Below are 23,626 nucleotides of genomic sequence, written 5' to 3'. Positions count from 1 at the left end.
AGGTGTCCTCTTTGCACACCTTTCCTTGGTGCCAGCAGAAGGGCTAACACGTCTGGAGTTGGGATTGCGTGTCATCATCCAGAACAAGCTTGCTTGTCTGATGAGTTACATGGCTCTCAAAAGTATCATACTGTACGGACGGATTGCTGAGTTGATGTTTGAGGTTTCGGAAGACACCCTTTCTGGCATCATAGTCATTTACATATGTATATACGCATCGACAATAGGTGTGATAGAGCACATGTGTTTACAACAACTCTTCAAGTTCACGATCGGCACTCAGATACCCATCATCGTCGTCTTAACATACCTGATCATCTCCGGTCTGTTAAACACGGTCTTTCTCATCATGGCGTGCTTATGGCTGATGCTGTCTGTTACTCTGTTTGTTGCCGAGATTATTTCAGCCTTCAGACACATTGATGACCTCTATGCACCCGCACAGAAGGAACCGCTAAAGGGTGTTACTGTTGAGGTGTGACTTGAACGAAGGCAACTTGAAACTACATGGATTTTCAGGACATAAACATTCCAAGCCACTTGGTCACTTTTGGATACTTTCGGACACACAGGAGGCATTGAGTCTACATCGTGAAAGAGACACCAACGTATGAACAGATAGGCAGACAGAAACAAGACCTTTGTTTGTGACAGGAGGATGAAATTTCTTTACCAGACAGTTTTGTTGTGGGACAATATGCACCATTTCTTTTAAACACTTTTTTTAATGACATGGCTGTCTCAAGAAACAATCAGCGACAAAACAGTCTTGGGACACTTTTTTTCTTATACATTTTGTTGTGCAAACGAGAAGATGTTCTGCTACACGTATCTATTGATATTATTGCTTTATTAGTCTTCAAACTAATATCACTGATTTTCTAATCCATTTATGATATTGATTTGTTTAAACTTTTATTGTCAATGTACTTTTTAAGATATGGTTATTTTTTAAAATATGGTTATTTCAAAAGAGGTATTTTATGATTGCTCAGCTGCTAATACTTTTACTGACTGACTGAGGGTATACACAAATTTCTATATGAATTTAAAGTATTATTTTGATTATTAACAGCTTTTAATTATCAGTCTATGTACCATGTACACATTTTCAAATTTAATGTTGAATTCAGGCAGTACAAAACCATGGGATAGAAATAAATATATATACTTGGAATAAAATTGAAGTTTTGATGTCTTCATTTGAGCCAACAAGAAACTTTCAACTTCTACTTAACATGGTAAAAGAGGTCTTTAACATTTTAAGTTTGTAATCAGATATCCAAGTAAAACCAAGACACAGAAAAACAGTGGGCACCAACAATAGTTCATGTCATCTTCTGACAAAAAATTCAATAAATGTAATGATATATTTCCTGGTCATTCTTACAATTAGCAGTCTTAGAAACATATCTATCACCCTTAAAAACATAAATGAATCGGTCCTTTTCTGCAAGGAGAATGTGATAATTGGATCACAAGACTCGGTCGTGGGGGTGGGGAAGCTATCAGTGGTAACATTTTTAGACATACACAAAATGTAGATAAACATAATTCAGCAAAAAAGGCCACAAATATTTGAATTTTTAACTGACACACTGAAAGTACAGTAACCATGCAAACTGTGTACAACATAGAAACTGTATAAACAACTTAGTTGTCCATCAGAAGAAACAGTTTTCAGTGACGAACTGCATCATATGTGTGGCAAACTAATTGGAGAACGAGTCAAAATTTCATATTCTAGCTCTGGCTAACAGACTACAAGCTACAGGAATCTTCCCACATTAAAAACAAGATTTGAGTGGAAAAAGCCAGAACTGTACACAGAATGCCAATTTCAAACTTGCACCAAGTGAGTACGGTCAAAATAACTGACAAGGTTTTGAGTAGAAACACCACAAAATTTACCTGTACTTTCTTCAACACATCCAAACTTGACATAGATCGCTTTTGTACAACGTGTAAACCATTGTTTGCCTTGTATGTAAAACTACACACGCTAAGGATTTTTCAATAGATGAATCTATTGCACTTGTGCTACGAGATTGTGTTGTTTTTCTAGACAACTTAAAACAGGTATTCAAAACGTGATGGCACATATAATACAGTTGTATGTACTAAACAAAAGTTCATGTTTACCTTAGTTTCCCCATAGGGGAATCTTTCTGGTAGATGGACTCTACAAAAGCAGTGTTTTAAGATCTGTGGAAGGAGGCAATGGAAGCAGTTCGTTGCTGGCAGTTTGTCTCTTGTGTTTTTGTTTTGTTGTTGTTGTTGACTGTGTACCTTGATTGCACAGACAGGGACTGTGCTTTTCTCGCAGTGTGGTGATGTCTTCACTTTCCCTGGGCAATGAGGGTCTCTTGGGGTTTTTGTCTTCACTTTTCCTGGAGAAAGAGGGTCTCTTGGGGGTTCATGCCAAGCTGTTGGAGTGTCTGTGTGGTGTTCAATGAGGTCAGCTGGAGGGGGGGAGGAGTATTATCGTCAATAAAGGTAGATATTCTGTTTGGTACTTTGGCTAACATTTCTCTAGGAGGAGTATCATCATCAATAAAGGTAGATATTCTGTTTGGTACTTTGGCTAACATTTCTCTAGGAGGAGTATCATCATCAATAAAGGTAGATATTCTGTTTGGTACTTTGGCTAACATTTCTCTAGGAGGAGTATCATCATCAATAAAGGTAGATATTCTGTTTGGTACTTTGGCTAACATTTCTCTAGGAGGAGTATCATCATCAATAAAGGTAGATATTCTGTTTGGTACTTGGCTAACATTTCTCTACAAAATATCACCAAAATAAGATTATTCCCATGTTTGAATGAAAGCTCATCTGTGTTGGTAGAATACATAATTGTGTAATTTGAGCTTTGATCCAACACAAAGAAAGGTAAAAAAGGAAAAGAAATACACAATTAAAGATTACTTCTATCTAACATCCAGTGAGAGACAGTTACGATTTACATGGTGGGGCAATGTGCTCCAACCGTCCCTCTCTAAGCGGCCATGTAGTCGTACAAGCACTTCAAAAAAAAATAAAGGCATTGACTTTAGTTTATTTGATTACCTTCAACAACTTGCTACGTAAAGTGAGGATACCTTCCTAACAAAACTTGCCTCTTTCCCTGAAACGTCTCTTTTCCAACTTTTTGTCCAGCGTGTCCAAAAAGGGATCACACTACATGCTTGTTCTCATTTAAATGTACACATTTTGTAACTTCCGATTCCGTTTGAAGTAAGATGTTCCTGACATTAAGAATGGCCACATATAAGGTGCCAAAATGTCATTTTTATGATGACTTAAAACTTTTCTGGCTTTTAAAAACGACAGTTTGGCACCTTATACGTGGCATATCTTACCGGGTACTTCTTACTTCAAACGGTAACGGAAGTTGCAAAATGTGCACATTTAAATGAGAACGAGCGAACAACAAACCATTAAAACACTGACTTACATCTCGTTTTGGCCATGAGGACAGCAGCTTGTATTCCTTTGAAGGAAACCCCTTGGAGTGGACGTAGTTCAGCACGATTTCCAGCGTGGTCGCCGCCAGAAACCTTCTCTGTAACATCTCACCGTCGGGAAGCCTCACACGGAGATTGATGAGCGGTTCCGTGCAGTCCTCCGGTGGTTCGTCCGGCAGGGTGTCTTCTAGCGATGCTCTCAAGGCCTGCGGAGGTGTCACAGAAAAACATGCATAAATAATCAGATAGTGTCTGTATCTATATAGCCAGTATAACTGCCCTTCGGCGTAACACACCAGCTTCGCAGGCACACAACTTAAACTTATAGCAAACTTAACTGTCAAGATAACAAAAACAAACTGATGTACATTATTACAAACTGATGTACATCATCCATTACTTAGCTAAACCATAGCTAACATAAGGATAAAATCAGGTGAAATGTAACAGAAATAACTACTCAATACAGATTATTACTGTGAGCAATCTATTGGTTCACAAGATGGCACAGGCTGCAAGTAAACCATCGCATCTGAAGAAAATGTACTGACCTGTTATGTTTGAGTACAAAACAGCAATAAGAATTGCAGATAAAGATACAACTTTTTCTGATACTTCAGTTATTCACTATCTCCCTTAAGGTATTTCTAGGTTTCATATAAAAAACAAAATCCTGTACTTCTAAAAATTGCAGAGAATATGTAACCCCCCATTAACATTTATCTGCTGGGATACATAAAGTGTATTTGAGATATCGCGAGTGAAGCACTAGCTTCGTACTTGTTCAATTGTACTGTATGAAAGCTAAATGGAGTTAATAAAGTATCCAAGTATCCCCAGCTATGAACAATTTAGATATACAGGAGTGCATTAAACTGAGAGAAAGTGCAATGAAAACCTCTTTAGACAAATTTTTGCAGGGTGGTGGATACATGTGACGTGGCGGATAAATGTTAATGGTGGTTAGACACTGACTTCTCTCTCCTCCTTTGCCTCCCGAGCTTCTCTCTGTGCCTTCTCCTGCTCCTCCTTCTCCTCCTGCTCTTTCCTCCTTTTCTCCTCCTCCTGGTACAGGTGGGGAATGAGATATCACTGTTAATGAATAACATAACTTTTACGTTTGTGAAGGTGAGACATCCAGGTAAACAATATATAAAGAGAATTCAGACTCTACAACTGGATAAGAATTCAGAGATTTATTTCCGGATGTTTCGAGTGACATCCATCACTCTTCTTTTAACACACATAACTTTTAACATGTAATGTTTTACTTTGGGCAATGTAATGATTTGACTGTGGATCATTCATTTACAGTGATGAGAGCAAAAGTAAACATCAAAGAACAAATTCCTGCCAGGAAAGTTTCGTAAAAACAAGTCAACATATCATTATTTGGGCAAGATGATAAAATCAGATAGGATGGAAGAATAGCTTCTTTTGGAGCTAACAATAGATCACAATAATAAATAAATCAACTCAATATCGCTGCACTGTCTTCTCATTATTGCGTGTATACTTGCTACTTTCTATGAAGAATGCTGCAAATATTTGCATGTTTTTAAGAAAAATACACTTGTTGCTGTGAAACATCACATGTAGTCTTATCACACAATATACGCAAATGTGTCTAGTTCCTTTGTACAAAAATTGTGCTCGTGCAAAAGTCGCCCATAAATTCTTAAAATTGACTTCCAGGATGACATTACATTATCTATGCGTTATCTCTGTTTTGTATACATCTCTTCTCCTGAAACAGTTACTAGACAGCTAAAGGTAAGACAAAAACACCAATACGCAAAATTTAACACCAAGTCTTGTACCTTAGCTCTATCAGCTGCCAGTGAAACTTGATACGCCTCGTCCTGTTCTCTCTTCATCCTTTCTCGTTCTTCTCTCTCTGCCTGAGGGAACGAATGAGACATCTCACACCAATGGACTGGCCACAAACATCTAACCATGGACTTACACATCTAGAAAATGACCAGTCGTACAGTTCTCAATCAACTTTCTGTTTAATATTGATAGAAAAAGTCACTGAGTTACCCAGATACAAGAGTCACTGGGATTTAAACTCATGTTCTTAAGTCATAGTCTGTGTTGGTTGCTTATCTGTTGGTTTATCTGCCATATACAAGATATGTAAAAAAACATAAAAACTATGGATGTAGTCAAATCCTTACTCACTCACTTACTACAATGGAAAAATATGATATGTAAAAACTAACTGCCAGCACATACAGTAAATGCAGAAATGTTTGAGGGGATTCAATTTCACGGTAGGGAGAAAATGGAGTGGTTTTGAGTTTGTGTTTGAACAATAGTAGCACTACAGTCACACCATAGAACGACTTTTCGTGGTGGTTTTACGTTTGCAGCAAAGAGTTCACTGCAAGAACCGTGAACACAAAACCACCACAAACATTTCTGCATTTACAGTATCATGTACTAGTACAGCTATTTCAAGAGGAAATGTGAACAGGTAGTCTATAACATACTTCTTCCTGCATCTCCACCCTCTGGTTTTCTGTGAAGACGTCGACAGCGTTGATCAATGTGCTCATGAGCTCATCTACTGTGTTGTTACCTGTGGACATGAATGAAAGGAACTTCACATACACAGCATCTGGAGTTATACATGTAACAAAAGACCCCAAACCCATGCTCAGTAATGCATTATTGGTTGTGAAACTGTGGATGTATTGACTTTGACCATGGGAGGACTCACCATGTACGACCTTGAGGACCTCGCTGGCCCCTCTGTTCCTCATGACCAGCATCAGCAGCGGGTACTCGTCGGCCTTGTAGTTCCGCACCGTCTGTGCCGCCAAACTGCCGTACTGGCGAGAGATGTGGCCTAAAAACCTGCCGCAACACATAGGGCATGGGTGTGGGGAAACCTAACTTTTGTATTATACAATCGTGTTAGGATCTGTTTTAATCCATTATCATTATGGGAAGAGGGGGAGGTAACCCATCATTATCATGGCAATGACAAAAAAGACAGTCATTTCTTCTCAGTTTGTCACACTACTTACAGCTAGTGTTTTAACGCTTTACTGCAAACCTTGAAATAGCAGTGGTTTTATTTTGTGTTCTATTGCGGTGCCTGTCCACTGCAAAAGCAGGACAGCATGAAGATGTGTTTCTGTGCTACAGTATTGTTGTTTAGACTGCAAACCTAAAACACAGCAAACACCCCTTTTCCACTCCTACCAATATCATCTATGGGAAAATAAAGCAATTTACAGTATCACAAGGGCAATACCTAAACAAAGGCATCCCCTTGCTAAGTAACCCTGTTTGTAAGGACAGGACAATGAGAATGTATTTAGATGGGAGTTGCCTAGAGGCCCTACTAACAAGCCACAGTCAGCGAGAGCTTGCGTAACACAGGCGAGTGCCTACCTTGCTTTGTTACTATCAAAAGTCATGTCCCAGGCGAAGATCAGGTAGTGTTGTGACATGTAGGACACGATGCTCTCTCTACAGAGCACCTGGGAACAGAAGATGTTACTCTGTACACTCTGGTCGTGGTGCAGGTACAGGGCTAACAACTTTCTCTGGGGAGGAAACACAGAAAGGAAATAGAGATCAGTGATGGTAAACCCCCTTGAATACAGTACTGTAATTGTTGTTTCTTTCACTGTAACTTTATGTTCACTGTTTTCACGGTCACCTCTTTACCGTGAACTTATCATCACCGTGAAAAAACTTGTTGTTATCATTTATGATTCCTTCACACATCTGTTCTATCACTTGCTACCACCGTGAAGTTAAAGTTCAGTGAAAATGGCAATTTTCCTTACAACGTGGAATTTTGCTTCTGTGAAGATAAAGTGAATGACAGTAGTTTCATCAGGTTTTATAAATAACTGGATGGATAACAAAGTTCATTGTACATAACCAATGAGTTACTAGTATCACTTATCCAATGTTTTGGAGAAGGAAGAGTCAGCAGTGAAAGAACACATTACAAGGAAAGGCTGTGTAATACACTGGAATGAGGCCAAACTGACAGAGAGGACAGCAGATGGACCAGAAAATCTACTCCAGTCATGTACCGTGATGAGGGGGGATATCAACTCAGTCACGTTTGGGACCACATTCTTTACACTGCAACAGTGACACCTAGCTGCAGTGTGAAGTAGAACCAGTCAGTATTGCCCTGAGGAAATGTCAGCTAGTCAGCTACGTAATAATGCATTGGCTGTGTACAAAGAAAGAACTTTTTTATCCAGTTATAGTGATGTGTAGTAAGCACAAAAACAATGAAAGGTTTCATTTTAGAATAGGCAACAGAGAGAGAGAGAGACAAAGCTATAATGGTATTATATTATGGCACATTTGGCTAATTTTCCACAAATACATATCGACTCTAAATACACCATCGCTTGTAGCACAACAAAAGTTTACCCTGCTATACCAGTATCAACAAATAGGTGGCATTGCTGTACAGTTGGTCCTTGAGGGGATACATTAAACCTGGTGTGACTAGACCATACTTACATCCCTGGCTGGTTTCTGGAAGGCCTCTTTCATGGCATCTTCTAGGGAGCCTATGTAAAACATGGGGTGGCATTCGCCATACCTGTGGGAGGGGGGCACAGCAAATGTAAGCTTAACAGTCAACAAAATGAAGACAAAATGTGTCCAAATTTCTCAGAGAAACAGTGAATGGAGACAGGTGAACTCTTGAGCGAAAAGTGGTCAATTTTTCGACTGTCTTAACAAACAATACTTTGACAGACATTTGAAAAAATGAGCATACAGACTTTTTGACTTTCGAAAAAACCATAGAAAAAGAGTCTAGATAAGAATAGACCAAAGCAGGCTATGGGGGACCATAAAAATGTTGGTGACCTGGCTTTTTGCATGATTTTAGCACAATTTCCCCATTTCTACACTCTCTACAACCTTTTCTGGTCAGTCCCTAAAGAGGGCTAACTTATGTAGTTGAAAATCTTTACCTTTCTGTAAACTCTGCGGTAAAGTGAACGGATGCATTGTACTCATCATCACAGTTATCAGGAACTGTAGAACATGGGATAAACCATGACATAAGTGTGCATTCATTATCACACTGTATTGTGTATGATTGTTAGATATCAGTAACACTGTTCTGAAACATACAGGAATATACAGAAAATGTCAATTCTTACTTTAAATGATGTCCCAAAGACCAAAGAACTATCCACTATTTTCCATAACATTCTGTAAATACACGTAACTCCAATATTCATTTCTTTCACAGATATTGTTGGGACTATTTCATCTTTACCAATTACTATACAAAGACAAGAGTGTTTAAGTGTACCAACATGACCATCAAAGACTTCAATGTGTGTTCAGTCATACTCACTAAGAGGCTGTGGTTTTCTGGTAACCACATCAGTAAAACTCAAGTCATTGTCGTCTACGGTAAAAGAGTCGCTGGCATCCTCGAAGTCTTCCGTGCTCGACCCACTCGCATGGCGTTGTCGCCTCTCTTCTTCTACCTGAAGAATGAAAATACAAATGTACTGTAAATCACAAAATCAATTGTAAAATTCACAGGGACTTCATTTTGGGGTAGGAAGGGAAAAATGTCTGTGGTGTTTTAAGTTCATAACAACTGTTGGAACACAATGCAAGTGTTTGCAAAAAAGAACTGACAAAATTACGAAATGACAGAAAATAAAACAGTTGACCTTAAATTAAAAACATTGTGGGGCTGCAATATTTTGGGTCTCAATTTGAGTTTGCACACCCTCAAGTCTAGTGACCGTCTCTTCCAGGAAATATGTATGGGAATGAAGGATATCCCTCTAGGTGTAAGGACAATCAAGTTTCTATTTCTTCAACCTCTCCAATTCTAGTAAATGTTAGGAGGAAAAAGTATTTCCCGGTCAAAAACGATGCACAAAATTGGGCATTTTAACGTGGAAATTAACCCATCACCCAAAGTTTAGTCCCGAAAGTGACTGACGGAAAGAGAACACTCTAAGGTATAATCAAGTCAATTTTAAAGAAAATCCTAACTGTTGTACGTACCCCTGTACTGAACCTGACAGGGATGTGTTGTCTCCACACCTCAAGGTCATGGGAAGGGTGAGGAATCCCACAACCTGCCAAGGTCATCTGCAAGGGGGTGAGATGAACATTACAGTAATGCAAGAGTCACATCTAATAATCTCTAAGCAGATCTATCCGATGGCTTTTGATACTGGTTAGCCCTTTTTGATACTGTAAATGCAGAAATGTTTGCGGTGGTTTTATGTTTGCGGTTTTCATGGTGACTGTTTCACCAAGAACTTAAAACCATCGTGAACATTTTTGTCCAATACTGTAGCAGTGTGTGACTATAGCGCTGCCGTAAACTAATTTTTTTCAGTGCACCTATCCCCAAAAATGAATTTCGAGCCCTGCTTGTATAATAAGCATCTCTACTGCTGCAGAGCAGTGAAGCTATTTCTACCATATACAACATTAGGAGGGTGTGTGTAGAGGTTCACATATCAACCATCAAACGTTACATTTCAAATTTGTCAAAAACCATTGTCATTTCATCAGAGCTAGACTAAGTGAAGTTAGAGACTTTGCTTTTATTCATCGTCCTGAAATGTTTCAAGGACACTGTCCAGCTGCAGTTCGAATCTGATGTCACCGTGGCAACAGGCCAGGCCATGTAATTCCTATTCCCCAGAGGATTAGTTTGTATATCCCGACACCTGGGAATTGTGCCAGAAACTCAGTACACTGTGTTATTACGACACCTGTGATTTCTACAGGACATCCACCAATTAATCTTCCGTCGTTGTTGTTTTTGTGACTTTCTTGAATTTTTCTATAACCACCATTAAGATTAATTCCCTGGGTTACATAAATCCGCCATTTTGAAGAAAAAAAGTGGGTTTGAGAGATCTCTATTGCAGCACACCCCAGGTATGCACAGTTTAGATATACAGTAGTGCATTATGATAGGGCACGTTATGTTGGAGATCTGTTTTAGCCAAGTTTTTCAGGGTGGCAGAATTATGAACCCTAGCGGAATTATGCTACCGGTAAACCTTTAGTAGGAAATAAGACGTAATTACCAGTGGATCAAGAGTACCTCAAACATATTTAACAAAGGTATTATTTTTTTCTTTTTGTAAAAGGAAAGGTTCGTAAGAGTGGAGAGACTTACATCATCATCTTTAGCGTCCTGTGGCCAGCCCTTCCATATCTGGTTGCGTACAGGGATATCTGTTAAACTGTACACGTCACATTTCACCTGTCAGCAAAGAAAAAAGGTTTGTACTGAGACATTCAACGCATTCCAGACATAGAACACAAGAAACATAGCAACTTCAATAGAACACAGAGCTTGGAAGAGCAAATGTCATTTAGTAGGGTAATGGTAAAATATATGCTATGGTTTATAAAACTAAATGTGTATGTTTGACTTGCTTATTCGCAGTTAGTCACAGACATTACAGTTTATCCAAGCATACATAGGTTTGCTTCATAAAGGCTGACAGCACACATTCCAGTTGGCAGGACATAGGTTTAGTGTATTAATTAGAAGGTGGTAATAAGGGGGGATACAAACATGGCATTGTTGCTGAAAATGTAGAAAACTAATAGTGTCACTAGCATCAAGTTGAATTTGTGACATATTGTAAATGCATTTAAGTTTGCATGGTTTTAATTTTGCAGTAGGGAGAAAACGGAGTGTTCAACATGGTTTTAAGTTCAATGGTAGACAAGGGGGTAGGAGGGCAAAAAAACAGTGAACATAAAACCACAGCGAACATTTCTGCATTTACAGTATCAATTTCTATATTTTCAAAAATGACAGCAATTTTCCTGGAGCATTTGGCTGGAATTCACATCCGACTGTAACCCTGGTTTATAAGTGTTATATTACTTATAGTGTTTTCCAAAATATTGGTATAAGATACAAATTCCTTTACAGGACTTCTATTCTATACCATCAGAACACAATGTTTGATGATGCATCATACATCGAATGTGATGATGTCACAGCACAGAGAGTGATGACTTCACAGCACAGAAAGTGATGACATCACAGTGTGCAGTAGCTCACCTCTCGTATTGTTCTGGAGCCAGGGAAGCTGAGGGGGTAGCTAATGTCCCTGTCCCGATCCCGCACGGTTAGTTTGAAGTCCATTCCTAATTTTGCCAGCACATCACTGCAAAAATACACGCCAAACCACTTCATGCAAAACGATCTACATCATGTTAAAGCATAGCACATGTCAAGAACTGCCTGCCCATACACTAGTCTTGTTAGTAATACCCCCACTAGGACAGCGTTGTTACTGCGCTCTCTCTGCAACCAAAGATTAAACAGTGCACTCAACAAATCTCATAGATGAAAAACAAATCTTTTTACGCTTTGTGGGTTTTGTTGGCTGTTCAGCCATACTTTTGTATTTTGCATTTTAAATTTTTTTCTGTCCCACTCATTCTTTGAGATCCAATGTTTTGCTTCTTGTTGTTAGATATGTCATTTTAAGCCTACAAAAATGCATTTTCATCACTTTTATGTCATGAAGTTTCCATTTTTAGGACGGACAAGGTTAAAAAAAATTTTCGTCCCAACAAGCAAATTTCTGTCCTGGGACGGAGGAACGGGTTCTGGAGACAACCCTGATTTTGCATGATATTCCAAATATGAAATCAAGGATTAGACAAATCCTACTTAAGTCGCAGTGAGAGCGCAGCACGATCCCCGTCCAGTAGAATGGGGGCCTAAGTCTTTTCTGCAGGCAACACTCTGCATTCCTCATCACAGTCTCGTTGTTACCTGGTGGATGGTACGGCTGCCTGGGAAATGGAGATTGTACTCGATCCCCTTGTCTACATCTACCACATTAAGTTTGAACTCTAGGAGCATCCTTTCAAGAGTAATGCTGCAAGAAGGGTACATGTAAATATAACAAGTGATTCATAAGCATGTGAATAACTGCATGGTGGATTATCAAATAGTAAAACTCTTGGAAACCTAAATAGCATAGAGTCCATTCCAAGTCACCGCGAGGGTTGTTATTGTCATAATTTAGAACTATTTTCAAGTTATTGTTATTATTTGTGTAAGAGATTTGATACTTTTGAAATATTTTGCATGTGATTTCAACATTCTAAATATTTCTTACGTTTTCTAAAACTTTAGAAATATTCATGATGTAGAATATGATATTTACAATGGTTTCTAAATAATGGTAACAGCATTCTACCATTATTTACAATTTTTTACAATTTCTTACCATTTTCTACCATTATTTGTAAAATCTCTATAAATAGGTCAGAGGGCTGGGAAGAAAGCAATTCACACATCCTTGCGAAGTTTAGGGAAGAATGCTTTGCACAAAGGACCCAACAGTGTCCTGCAGTGAAGTCTAAAGATGTACAAAGGCAGACAGAAGGGCCAGATTAGCACCTACTTTTATGGGGGCAATCACCATTCTACCATTGTTAACCATTTTCTACCATTTCTTGTTAATATTTCTAAAAGTTAAATAATCACATAGATGTTTAGAAATTATTACAAATAAAGAGGTTTTTGTGCAGTTACTTTCAAAATATTTTTAAATTATCTAATTAAATTCAAATAAATTCATATTTTTGTATTTGATCTTTTAGAAAAATTTAGAACTATTGTCAGTCAGATATTCTTTTATTAAAAATTTTTCAAAATGATTACAAATATTATTATAAAACCCTCGCGGTGACTCGGAATGGACTCTATCGAAGCTGTAGTTTCCAAACTTTTCAACTACAGTGCTGATTAGGAAAACTTGAATTCCTGGACCTGCATACAGATAGAGATTTTCCCAAAAAGTTAAGCAATAGATTAAGTCCATTTGCATTTAAGTTTATGCCTATCTACAACAAAGAACATTCCATCAAAATAGATATAAAACATTTTGAAACATCCTTGTCCAAACCAGTTCACCAACAGCTACTTCAAGCCAGTGAATATGTTACCTCCTTGCCTGACATACCTACTGACCAGTCAACACTCGAGACAGATAACAATCTGACACAGTACATATATTATATCATGCATGGAAAACATAGCAATGGATGCTCCTCAACTTACCTTTCTCCATCCACTTCTTGTGACCCTGACCCTGAAGCCACGGGGAGGTCAGGGGTCAACAGAAAGAGCCGGTTCTCTCTTGGAAGATTCAAACTAGACAGGACAGCCTAAGACATGAGAAAAATCAACACTTTCAATGTGGTAATTATTTCTAATTCGTAAGCACATCAGAATATGTTACAGACAAAAATGAAAACACATACTTGGTTAAAACTGCTACTGTTTAATGCAACACTCTTGCACACAATTCTACAACCCCCCTAACCTGATATGGTTCGGCCCAGCCTGTATGATGGGGAAAACTATCTCCCAGAGTTAACCTCATTGGATAATAAGGCTAATCTAATTAGACTCCTCCCTGTCTGGAGCAATTGCGACTTAGCCTTTTAGAACAGCTGATATTTGGAGTGCTAACTGGCCTCTCAACAATCACTTAGCTCAAATGAATCAAGGACCTCCTTGAATGAATCTAGCAGGGATCCAGGATTGAATTACAAGCACACACAAAGAGCCTCTTTGTCTTTGCAAACGAACAAGCTGTGAGAGAGACAGTTTAACAAAGCCGAGATGTGGTCTGCTTGAGTTAGTGACTGCTTGGACTGGGAAAAGGTTTCAAACAGGCAATGGACTAAATAATTAGGAGATTTGCCTACAAGCAACAAATTTGTCTGACTGTAAAAGGGTGTATCAAAACTGATTAGGGGCTGCAGAGTCACTTTGCAGTACTGACAAAATCGCAGGAAGCTAACAATAGACCGGTACCTAGCCTGGTATATAAAACTATCATAGAGAAGACGAAAAAGACTTAGCAGATAGTATGATAGGTTTAGATACCAGGCTATATACATGTAGCTAGGATATTGTAATTCACTTTATCTTTACAGTAGCAAAATGTCACGGTGTAAGGAAAATTGCAATTTTCACTGAACTTTAAAAGAATAACAACAGTTTTTTCACCGTGATGATAAGTTCATGGTAAAGAGGTGATCGTGAAAACAGTGAAACATTAAGTAACAGTGAAAGACACAAGAATTACAGTAAAGAGAATCCACTGAAGAAACAAGACTTATATTTCTGTCCATCAAACTATACTCACATCATCAGGTTCCTCCTGGCTGAACCCTCGCAGGTGTTGCTGGTCTGTGGGAATCCCCAGTTCTGCTTGTAAAACCTCCTTAATATTACCTGAGGGGGGATACAGACAGATGGGGGAGGGGGTGTCAGAACAACCATCATTCTACAGATATCGAATGAACGTTTGAACTGTAAACGAAGACTCCAGTGTCCTTCCTGTCAAGGATTTTCTGCCCTGATGCCTGAAGCTACAAGGAAACCCAATGAAGCATCAGAGGCCTTGAGCCTTTTACTGCAATACTAATAGACCCAGGGCCATACATGTATCTCTGCTACAAGGGCCAATGTGATAGATTTTCTTTGTATGGCACAGCTGTGTTTACATGTTAGCCTGTACAGAATAAATATTCTCTCTAACACTCAAATGAGTTTTTCTTCAATTTATTCAAGGTCTAGTTGTAAAATAATTCAAAATTGTCCAATGATATAAATACATATGTCTTCTGTTCATTAACAAGTTCACTTCTTATTCAAGTTTCTTGCATGTTTCGCTCCTTGTATCAAGATACTGCTGTTGAACTTGATAAAAGAATGTCCTTATTCGACAAAACTTTTTTTCCGTATAATAATTGTCCTGCCACAGCACATGAAAAAATTCAGTAAAAACAAAACAGTGCATGAGTATGAATACATCTCCGCACATTTTGATCATAAAGGTCCCTTTGTGTTCCTCTCCAATGTATATTGACAGGACTGTTACACAATATCACAAGCACCTGGCTGCCTGTCTTAAAAACTAATTATAAAGACAACTCAATTATTCCTTGGAATATTCTCTTGTCAGGGGCGAGCCCTTGTTTGAACCCTTGGCCTGGAGTACTTCCAAGTGATTATAAGATCAGTTCCTTCAAGTCAAACGTATCTTGTTCTTATTTCGTACCCTTCTAAGTGTCAGTGCTAGCCTTAGGGGGTTCACACGCTGTGTAATGACGTCATGCTACGAGAACAAGGCATAATCACAGGTGGGATCTCATTGGCTTGGACAGACAATACCAGTTCTCAATGACATCCTTTGATGTGTGGGACTCCTTTTATGTGGAAGCACGAAGTATAAGAGCCTCTTAAAAACAAGTCGACTGGAAAGTCAACATGGCTTTCTCAAATCATCATGCGGTTTCTTTGAAATACATGTAGTTTGTGATCATCTTCAATAGGTTTGTGAAAATGTTGGGGTGAAATGCTAGCTCGTATTACACTCACTAAAAGCTTTAAATACCTGCACAAAAGCTTTAAATACCTGCACCTGAATAAAGACTGCAGAACTAACTTCATGCTGCTTGATCCTTTTATGCAGACTTTGAAACAAAATCAAAGGCCTTTGGACTTGAGCATGTAAACATGGCCAATGGTATATACCACTAGCAATGAGAACATGCATGTACATTGCATATTCAACACAGGAAGCCTTTCTTTGTTTCTGTTAAAAAACTGACTAAAGAAATGTTCAAAAAAAAGATCTAAATAAAACAAACAAATAAATAAACAAACAAACAGAGATGATGGAAAATCATCCTGCCGTAATCATCCAACCCACCTACAGTACTGGTATCGTCTAGCATGACGTCCACTGTTCTTTCCCTGTACTCCACTTTGAACTCTAACATGCGGGGTGTCGGCCGCATCATGGGGCCTGCCATCACTGGTTCCCATGGCGACCCTAACGTGGACGTCCCCGCCATTGCTTGTAGTTGTTGTCCAACTACTGATAAGTCAGGACTGGAGAACACGTGAACGAAAATATCAATTGTTAAAACTTGTGACAGGTTATTGTTACTAAACTTGAATCTACAAGAATGTTGCAGTATAACCTGAGTGTCATCCTAGTTAGTTCCAGGGCACCCATACAGTGAATGGGAGAGTATGGGAGCCCCGGAACTAACTAGAATGACACTCAGGCTAGTTGCAGTGTCCCTATTCTGCAAAAACGTCTTTGTGTCTAAGACTTTTTTTGGGCTTGTGTCAGAAATACAGGACCAGAAAAAGCATAGTATTACTCCATAGGACAATACAGTACAGCATGAGTGTATAGACTATAAAAGACCAGAAGTACACATCCTCCTGTTGTGATAGGAAAGATGTTGGAGGAAAGGGTGGGTTTGTATCCTTCCCATTACAACTTCCCAAATCTAGTGATTACCAGTCTAAACTTTCAACCTTCTTAGAATTCTTCATACAAACATAGCTTTATATTATTTCACACATGAAAGATGGAGTTTCAAAACAATGGAGACTGTGTCCGACATCATTGCCACTTCTAAGATACTGTAAATGCAGAAATGTTTGTGGTGATTTATGTTTGCAGTTTTCGCGGTGAACTCTTAACCACGAACTTAAATTAAAACCACAGCAAAAATCCGTTCCATTGTGTGACTGTAGCGTTACTCTTGGTTCAAACGCAAACTCAAAAGCACTGCGAACACTCCATTTTCTCCTACCGCGAAATTAAATCCCCACAAACATTTCTGCATTTACAGTAGTGTGTGGATGGAAATGCGTTACTCTTGGTTCAAATGCGAACTCAAAAGTACTGCGAACACTCCATTTTATCCCTACCGCCAAATTAAGTCCCCACTTATTTTTTTGCATTCACAGTACTGAGTAGTGTGTGGATGGAAATGCGGACATTCTTTTACACAGAAAAGAAAGATCATAAGCGTGACTTTGTGTTAGATGTATCTCACCTTTCTACTAGAGGCGGGGGAACCTCGGGAACGCTGGGGGCCTGTTGCATGGGTTCTTCTGGGAGGACTCCATTGATAGCAGCCTGGTTTGAAGACACAGGAAAACAAAACAACACATGTGGATCTAAGCATCAAAGTACCATTTGCATCAGTTTGTACCTTAAGTTCACAATTATTGTCATTCATCATAAACGTTCTACAATGTAGTCTCTGTCTGTGTTCTAAAATCTCTCGCTGTAAGGGTTTAATTGGGTCAGTCAGTTGGGTGGGCTGCTACCAGGAGCGAAATTTAGTCATTAGTGCTGCAAGAAAGACAACAAGTCTACATGTCTTGCTCCATATGAAAAAAATATTTTTGCCATTTCCTTTTTATTCATTTTGTTTGCGGTACTTGGTAACTCTTACAGTTACTTGTAGTACGTACCATTCATTTGCCAACATAAAGAAAATATTGAAAACAGCATTTTTGTGTGGGTGGGTGGCATTGTGACTGGAACTTCCCCCCTTTATCGAACGGGTTTAGTAAAGGGTAGCAAAGATGATAGGCGCCGTTCCGGTTTCCGCATATTCGTCCGACCGCACATCCGTTCCTACTAACGCAATCAACACGTTTTTCCGGACAGTTTCCCAGTACGCTAGCAGAAGTTCTCGCCAAATCAAAGGCTTTTACCGCAAAGTGCGGTATCTCAAAAATATCCGCAAGAATAAACATCTGTTAGCATATTTCCATCATACGCTTTTCCGATAGCGTATCCTGAAGGGAATTTCGCACTGAGCGCACAGACGCTATGGAAGGTGATGTAATGGCGTTGAATTCCATTGGCACGACGCCATGCTCCGCACGGAATAAAACTCTGACAAGGCCCTGCCCTAACCGTGGGAACATCCTTTTAACAATACCACAATATCCTGTTCATTCTACTGCATATGAATTATTGCAGTCTGACCACATATAAAATTTTCAAGACGAAAGGCTCTTGCTATCTACAACAATTCTTGATGAAAAGAAAAAAGAAAATCTGATCAACTAATTTGCCATATTCAAATAGTTGTATAAAGCAGAAATGTGCCAATCCTTTGGCTACTTCCTCTTCACGGCTAAGAGAACCGAAAACAAGACGACCCTTTACCAAATATGGCTTGCGGTGGCGACTATCCAGCGCGACAAGCATATCGAATTTGACAAAACGGCACATGCCTGGCGATAACAAAACTTTGAAAACAAAAATAAGCCTGTTCCGCTTCCACCGCCACAGCCTGATGCAATTCACATTAAGAATTTTTGAACCTTCAAATATCATACCTCGAAGTCAAAAAAATTAATATTTTCTGTATACAATAAACATTTAGTAATGAAGAAGTAAAAGTAGTAAAGTCGTCACTACAAAACCTTCATACTTACCACAAGATTCCAGTCATTCTGTTCCAGTAATGTGATCGCTTCGTCTATGTTCTCTATCCCTGTACAAGCCTGGAAACAAAGTGTAAATATGATATATCAGTTAGTGTATAATGTAATATTCAACAAAATTAGCCATATTCTGAAATAAAATAAAACCTGACAAAGGCTTTGCATTCTACTCCTATGTGAAGGTGTGTATTCCTTTTGAGATGGGTTGAATAAAATACATCAATTTTTATCCGTTTCCAAAAAAAGGAGAAAAGTTTGTGATCATACGGCAAATCGTACAAAGCAGCTGCAAAATGAGCGAGTACATGCCGTAAATTGCAAAAATATCCGAAAACAGATACTGTACTTATGTTCTAGAATGGAAAAATGTGCACTATTGACAGGATGATCCTGTCAGCAGTGGAAAAATGTGCACTATTGACAGGATGATCCTGTCAACAGCGGAAAATTCACTGTTGACAGGATCGTTCTGTCAATAATAGTACACATTTTCCACTACTGACAGGGTCATCCTGTCAACAGTACAAATTTTCAAATGATGACAGGATCATCCTGTCAATAGTGTAAATTTGTCTACTGCTGACAGGATCATCCTGTCAATAGTGCAAATTTGTCTACTGCTGACAGGATCATCCTGTCAATAGTGCAAATTTTCCACTGCTGACAGGATCATCCTGTCAATAGTGCACATTTTTCAACTGCTGACAGGATCATCATGTCCCCTTTGCAAGTACCTGCACTAGACAAATCTCACCTGCACTTCTCATTTTCTTTCCCTTTTAGTTAATCCAAAACAATGCATTCACAATATTTCTAGTGCTATCGTTTGTAATGTTCTCTGTTGTATTCTAGGATGCGATGATGAAAAATGTAAGTTCACAGTTTCTCAGAAGTTACTAAATGAGAAAGTACCAGTAATGTAAACTGATATAACCTTGCCGGGACTTAATTTTGTAGTAGATTGGGAAGCAGGTGTTCACAGTGAATCACATGTTTTTAGTTGGTGGCAGAAACAACATTGGTATCAAAATGCCAGATAGGGTACATGTTTGTGGTGTGATAAGTTTGCAGTAAGAGTACTGCAGTAACCACAAATGTAAAACCACCACAGAAATTTCATGATTTACATTATCACCTATGCGATACCATTCAATAACATTGTTCTTTTGTCCATATCCCATTAGGGACTGTATTTTTCCTTTTCAGGAAATCTCTGAATATGAGATACAACAGCACTGAACCCAAACCATGGCCAAACAACCTATGCACACAGTATACAACACCAGTTAAGGAAAAAGTCATGTAAGGCTTTCTCTGCAACAATAACCAATGTCAAATGCCAGTGCACTGAGCAGAGTGCACTACTTGATATTTGCTGAACTGTGATTGGTTAAGCCACCTAGGGCACTTTGCACCTGGCCTATAAAACCCAGAACACACTGTGCTTGCACTCATTTGAGCTCTGATCCTTGAAAAAGCCACACACAAGGTGAAACTAGTTGGTGTGGGCTCAAATGAAGTTCTCAACGGGAACTAGGCAGCAACAATGTCTTTTCTGAAGATATGACATGAGTGTGAACGATTGGCTTGAGGTTGTCCACTACTATTTCAGTATTTGCCAAATAACCAATGTCAAAGACACATAATTAGAGACCACCCTAAGAATCACAGGGAATGTTGTCATGCATCAGGTATGCCAATTGCTGAAAAATGAGCATAATCACAGGCTTACGTTTGGACCCAAATAACATCATACGCAACGACAATTCATACTCAGCTTCTGTATAAGCCGTAATTCATAATGACACCTATTTCCAACAATCTTTTCACTATGCTAATCTATAAAGGACATTTGGTAAGATGAAGTGGGTACATGACAAATCGCACACAATACATTCCATGTCGCTCATCCCTTAAATGGCCAGCAATTTGAAGATAAGCAGCTTTTGAGACAGCTTACTCTGAACAAATACCTTTCACATGACTCTAATTAGGATATAACAACATTGTCATTGCTTTCACGCTGTAGAAATCTACATTGTCCATTGTCATTGAGGTTAGTGGTCCCATTTAATTGATAACTTTACCATCTTCTTGATAGATGTTGAAATTGTACAAATATGGAATTCCACATGATTCTACTACTGCCTCAGCCAACTGTGTGAAAGTAGCACTTGAATTAGATTTGAATTGACTTGAATCTGTTAATCCAGGGTAAGGGATGAAATGGACAAAACCTACAAATACGCATACTTGGAATTGTGGAGTTGGTGGGAATGTGTGTCATGTCCTGTGTCTATGTTAGATGTCAGGACATCGGAATGTCTCCCTTGTTGCTGTAACAGTGGCAGGAATCTCGGAGGTTATCGGGCTAGAGGGATTTGGACATGTCGTGCTGTCATACCATCTAATGACTCATTCAACTTTACATCTGCATTTCACACTGTGTGAGTATGGAACTTACACGTACTGTTTTGTAAGTTTGCAATCTAACTTTGCAAGAGAAATATGCTGTACTGTGTAGTAATAAACTTATGTTTTTGTCCCAAAGACTCATTTTTACTTGTAGAGCTGTTCAATACACTTGATTAAAGGTTGCTAGTCTTTTGATGTATTTGCCACTGTACATCAGATTTTAATTCAAACTGTCTCTTCTGTGTCTTTCAAGTTTCAATGAAGTGCAACCAAGAAGGTTAAACCTCCTTGGTGCAACAAAATGGAAAGTGTGATACATGTATTGACAAAAGAACAATTTCTTTCTTAGTTTCTTCATTCAGTATTTCCAATACATATGTTTCATTCATAGGAATAGATTTTGTTTGATTTCTATGGCATACATGTGATGTAATCTGCTTTGCTTGAAGGTTTTATGAGAATGAGATAAACTGTCTCTTGATACCTTATGCTGAAGTAATGAATCTAGAACCAATGAAGTTTACAAAGATGTATATTCCAACGTTTACAAACCCAGTAATTCCCAAGTGAATCCAAATAAAAGGCCTGTTTGTCATCTCAGAAAATATGTAGCATATATAACGATTAATCATCATTATGTAATCAGCTGTTTTTCCAACCCTTAAAATAACATCTCCTTTTACTTAGCGATGTGAACTTTAAATTAAGACAGAGATTTAAAGATTTCCTGCCCCCTTTCTTTAGTGAGCCTACTTCAGATAAAGATACATGCACTAGTAGTAATATTTCTCCGGGGTATCTTTGAATATATACGATGGGAAAGTTACTGTAAGTTGGAGACCAATCGCACATGCATATTTTTGTCGGGTAAGGGGAAAACCCTGTATAGGTACCCGTACCCGTATAGGTCCCCGTATAGGTATACCGGTATACCCCATTTGGGGCCCCAACAAGCCAGGAAACACGCTATGACGGCCGCCATATGGGGCACCCAGAACGGCTTTTTTTTTACGGTCTCCACATTGATATGATAAGACACCGTGAAACAGTTGACTATACTCGGTCAGAAAATAGCTGAACAATCATATTTTATGATCTTTTGATTTCTATGAAGGACGGAGTTTTGGAATATACGGAATTTGCGAAGTTCGTACGGAGCTCCTGTCAGAACGTGCGAGCACCGATCTCGGAGACCTTTCAACTGAACCCGTTCTGAAAAGGTTTAATACGGAAAACCTACAGGAAACACCTCACGCTAAAGACAGAGACCGAGCACGGCATATTCAGACAAATCACGCCGAATGGCCGTAATGTTTGTGTCGCAATATATAAAGTGGTCATTTCGGCGCGTAACATGCATCGAGAACCGGGCGTTTTCTGTAGGTTTTACGCAGGTTTACTGGCAGCTCCAGCCAAACAGATCATGAGTATTGCATCTGAAGATAATGAAATGCGGAAAGGTTGATAGTTTGAGTGTTTTTTTCTATTTCTTTTCAGAACAGGTTTAGTTAAAAGGTCTCCGAGATTGGTGCTCGCACGTTCTGACAGGAGCTCCGTACGAACGTCGCATATTCCAAAACTCTGTCCTTCATAGAAATCAAAAGATCGTACAATATGATGGTTCAGCTATTTTCTGACCGAGTATAGTCAACTGTTTCACGGTGTCTTATATCAATGTGGAGACCGTAAAAAAAAGCCGTTCTGGGTGCCCCATATGGCGGCCGTCATAGCGTGTTTCCTGGCTTGTCGGGGCCCCAAATGGGGTATACCGGTATACCTATACAGGTATACGGGTACGGGTACCTATACAGGGTTTTCCCCTTACCCATTTTTGTCTGGCACGGAAGATTGGAAAAGCGTGTTTGCGAACTCTTTGCACGGACTATACGACTGTTTAGCGATACTGAATCGTTTCCAGACATCAAAAGGAAAACGAATGGCTACGAGATCGTTCAATATGCAGTCAGGACAAGTCTGGGGTCTTGTAGACGTCATGCATGCATGTTGTCTGCGGACTGCGACTGAATGACAAAGACATGGCTTCCAGTGCCTTCTTCTTCAACCAAGAAAAAAACACGTCATCGCCCAAAATCCAGAGGGAACGAGTTCATATCATGATTATGAATCGATTTCTTATTTTGTTGACAGCCGATGACGTTAAAATGGTACACACATGACGCTGTTTTTGCTTCAAATTTGACCAAAAAGTACCTGAAAATCGGCCAGAATCATCTCCCTGTCCGCCGCCATTGTTGTTTATGATGCAAGTGAACATACCACAGACTATGTGGGGAAAATAAATAAAATATATAACTATTCCAGTAAAGTAACGAATCTTATAAGAACAGTATGCTGTAATGACATGAAAGAAACATATTCTAAAATACTCTCTAATGACTTTGATACGAAACTGTATGGCGAAATATTGATA

The 23,626-nt window shown here is 39.0% G+C and overlaps 1 protein-coding gene across 2 annotated transcripts; it reads right to left on the bottom strand.

The window, feature by feature from the left end:
- Positions 1-1,322: 1,322 nt before the first annotated feature.
- LOC136445263 (FAS-associated factor 1-like) lies at positions 1,323-23,534 on the bottom strand. 2 transcript variants are annotated; one of them, XM_066443169.1, is made up of 19 exons: positions 23,407-23,534; positions 18,772-18,840; positions 17,370-17,452; positions 16,223-16,404; positions 14,651-14,739; positions 13,555-13,661; positions 12,259-12,364; positions 10,633-10,719; positions 9,498-9,584; positions 8,827-8,962; positions 8,435-8,498; positions 7,974-8,055; positions 6,873-7,027; positions 6,193-6,329; positions 5,963-6,051; positions 5,288-5,368; positions 4,443-4,532; positions 3,458-3,673; positions 1,323-2,462 (listed from the first exon to the last, which is right to left on the bottom strand). In XM_066443169.1, exons 1-19 carry the CDS (start codon positions 23,443-23,445, stop codon positions 2,382-2,384), a joined length of 1,980 nt encoding a protein of 659 aa, XP_066299266.1. In that variant the 5' UTR covers positions 23,446-23,534; the 3' UTR covers positions 1,323-2,381. The 2 variants fall into 2 exon arrangements, with proteins under 2 accessions (XP_066299266.1, XP_066299265.1); XM_066443168.1 differs by lacking the exon at positions 12,259-12,364 and adding an exon at positions 11,536-11,641.
- Positions 23,535-23,626: the final 92 nt, after the last annotated feature.

The sequence above is a fragment of the Branchiostoma lanceolatum genome, chromosome 11 (assembly GCF_035083965.1).
Source record: "Branchiostoma lanceolatum isolate klBraLanc5 chromosome 11, klBraLanc5.hap2, whole genome shotgun sequence".
NCBI classification, from domain to species: Eukaryota; Metazoa; Chordata; class Leptocardii; order Amphioxiformes; family Branchiostomatidae; genus Branchiostoma; species Branchiostoma lanceolatum.
The sequence above is the reverse complement of the archived record's forward strand: the minus strand, read 5'-3'. Positions and strand labels throughout refer to the sequence as shown.

Coding starts and splice junctions, on each gene's coding strand:
- LOC136445263 (XM_066443169.1), bottom strand. CDS start 23,445: ATGGCGGCGGACAGGGAGATGATTCTGGCCGATTTTCAG. Junction 18,841..23,406: donor TGATTCTGGCCGATTTTCAG/GTACTTTTTGGT, acceptor CTTTGTTTCCAG/GCTTGTACAGGGATAGAGAA. Junction 8,499..8,826: donor CAGAAAACCACAGCCTCTTA/GTGAGTATGACT, acceptor CATGTTCTACAG/TTCCTGATAACTGTGATGAT.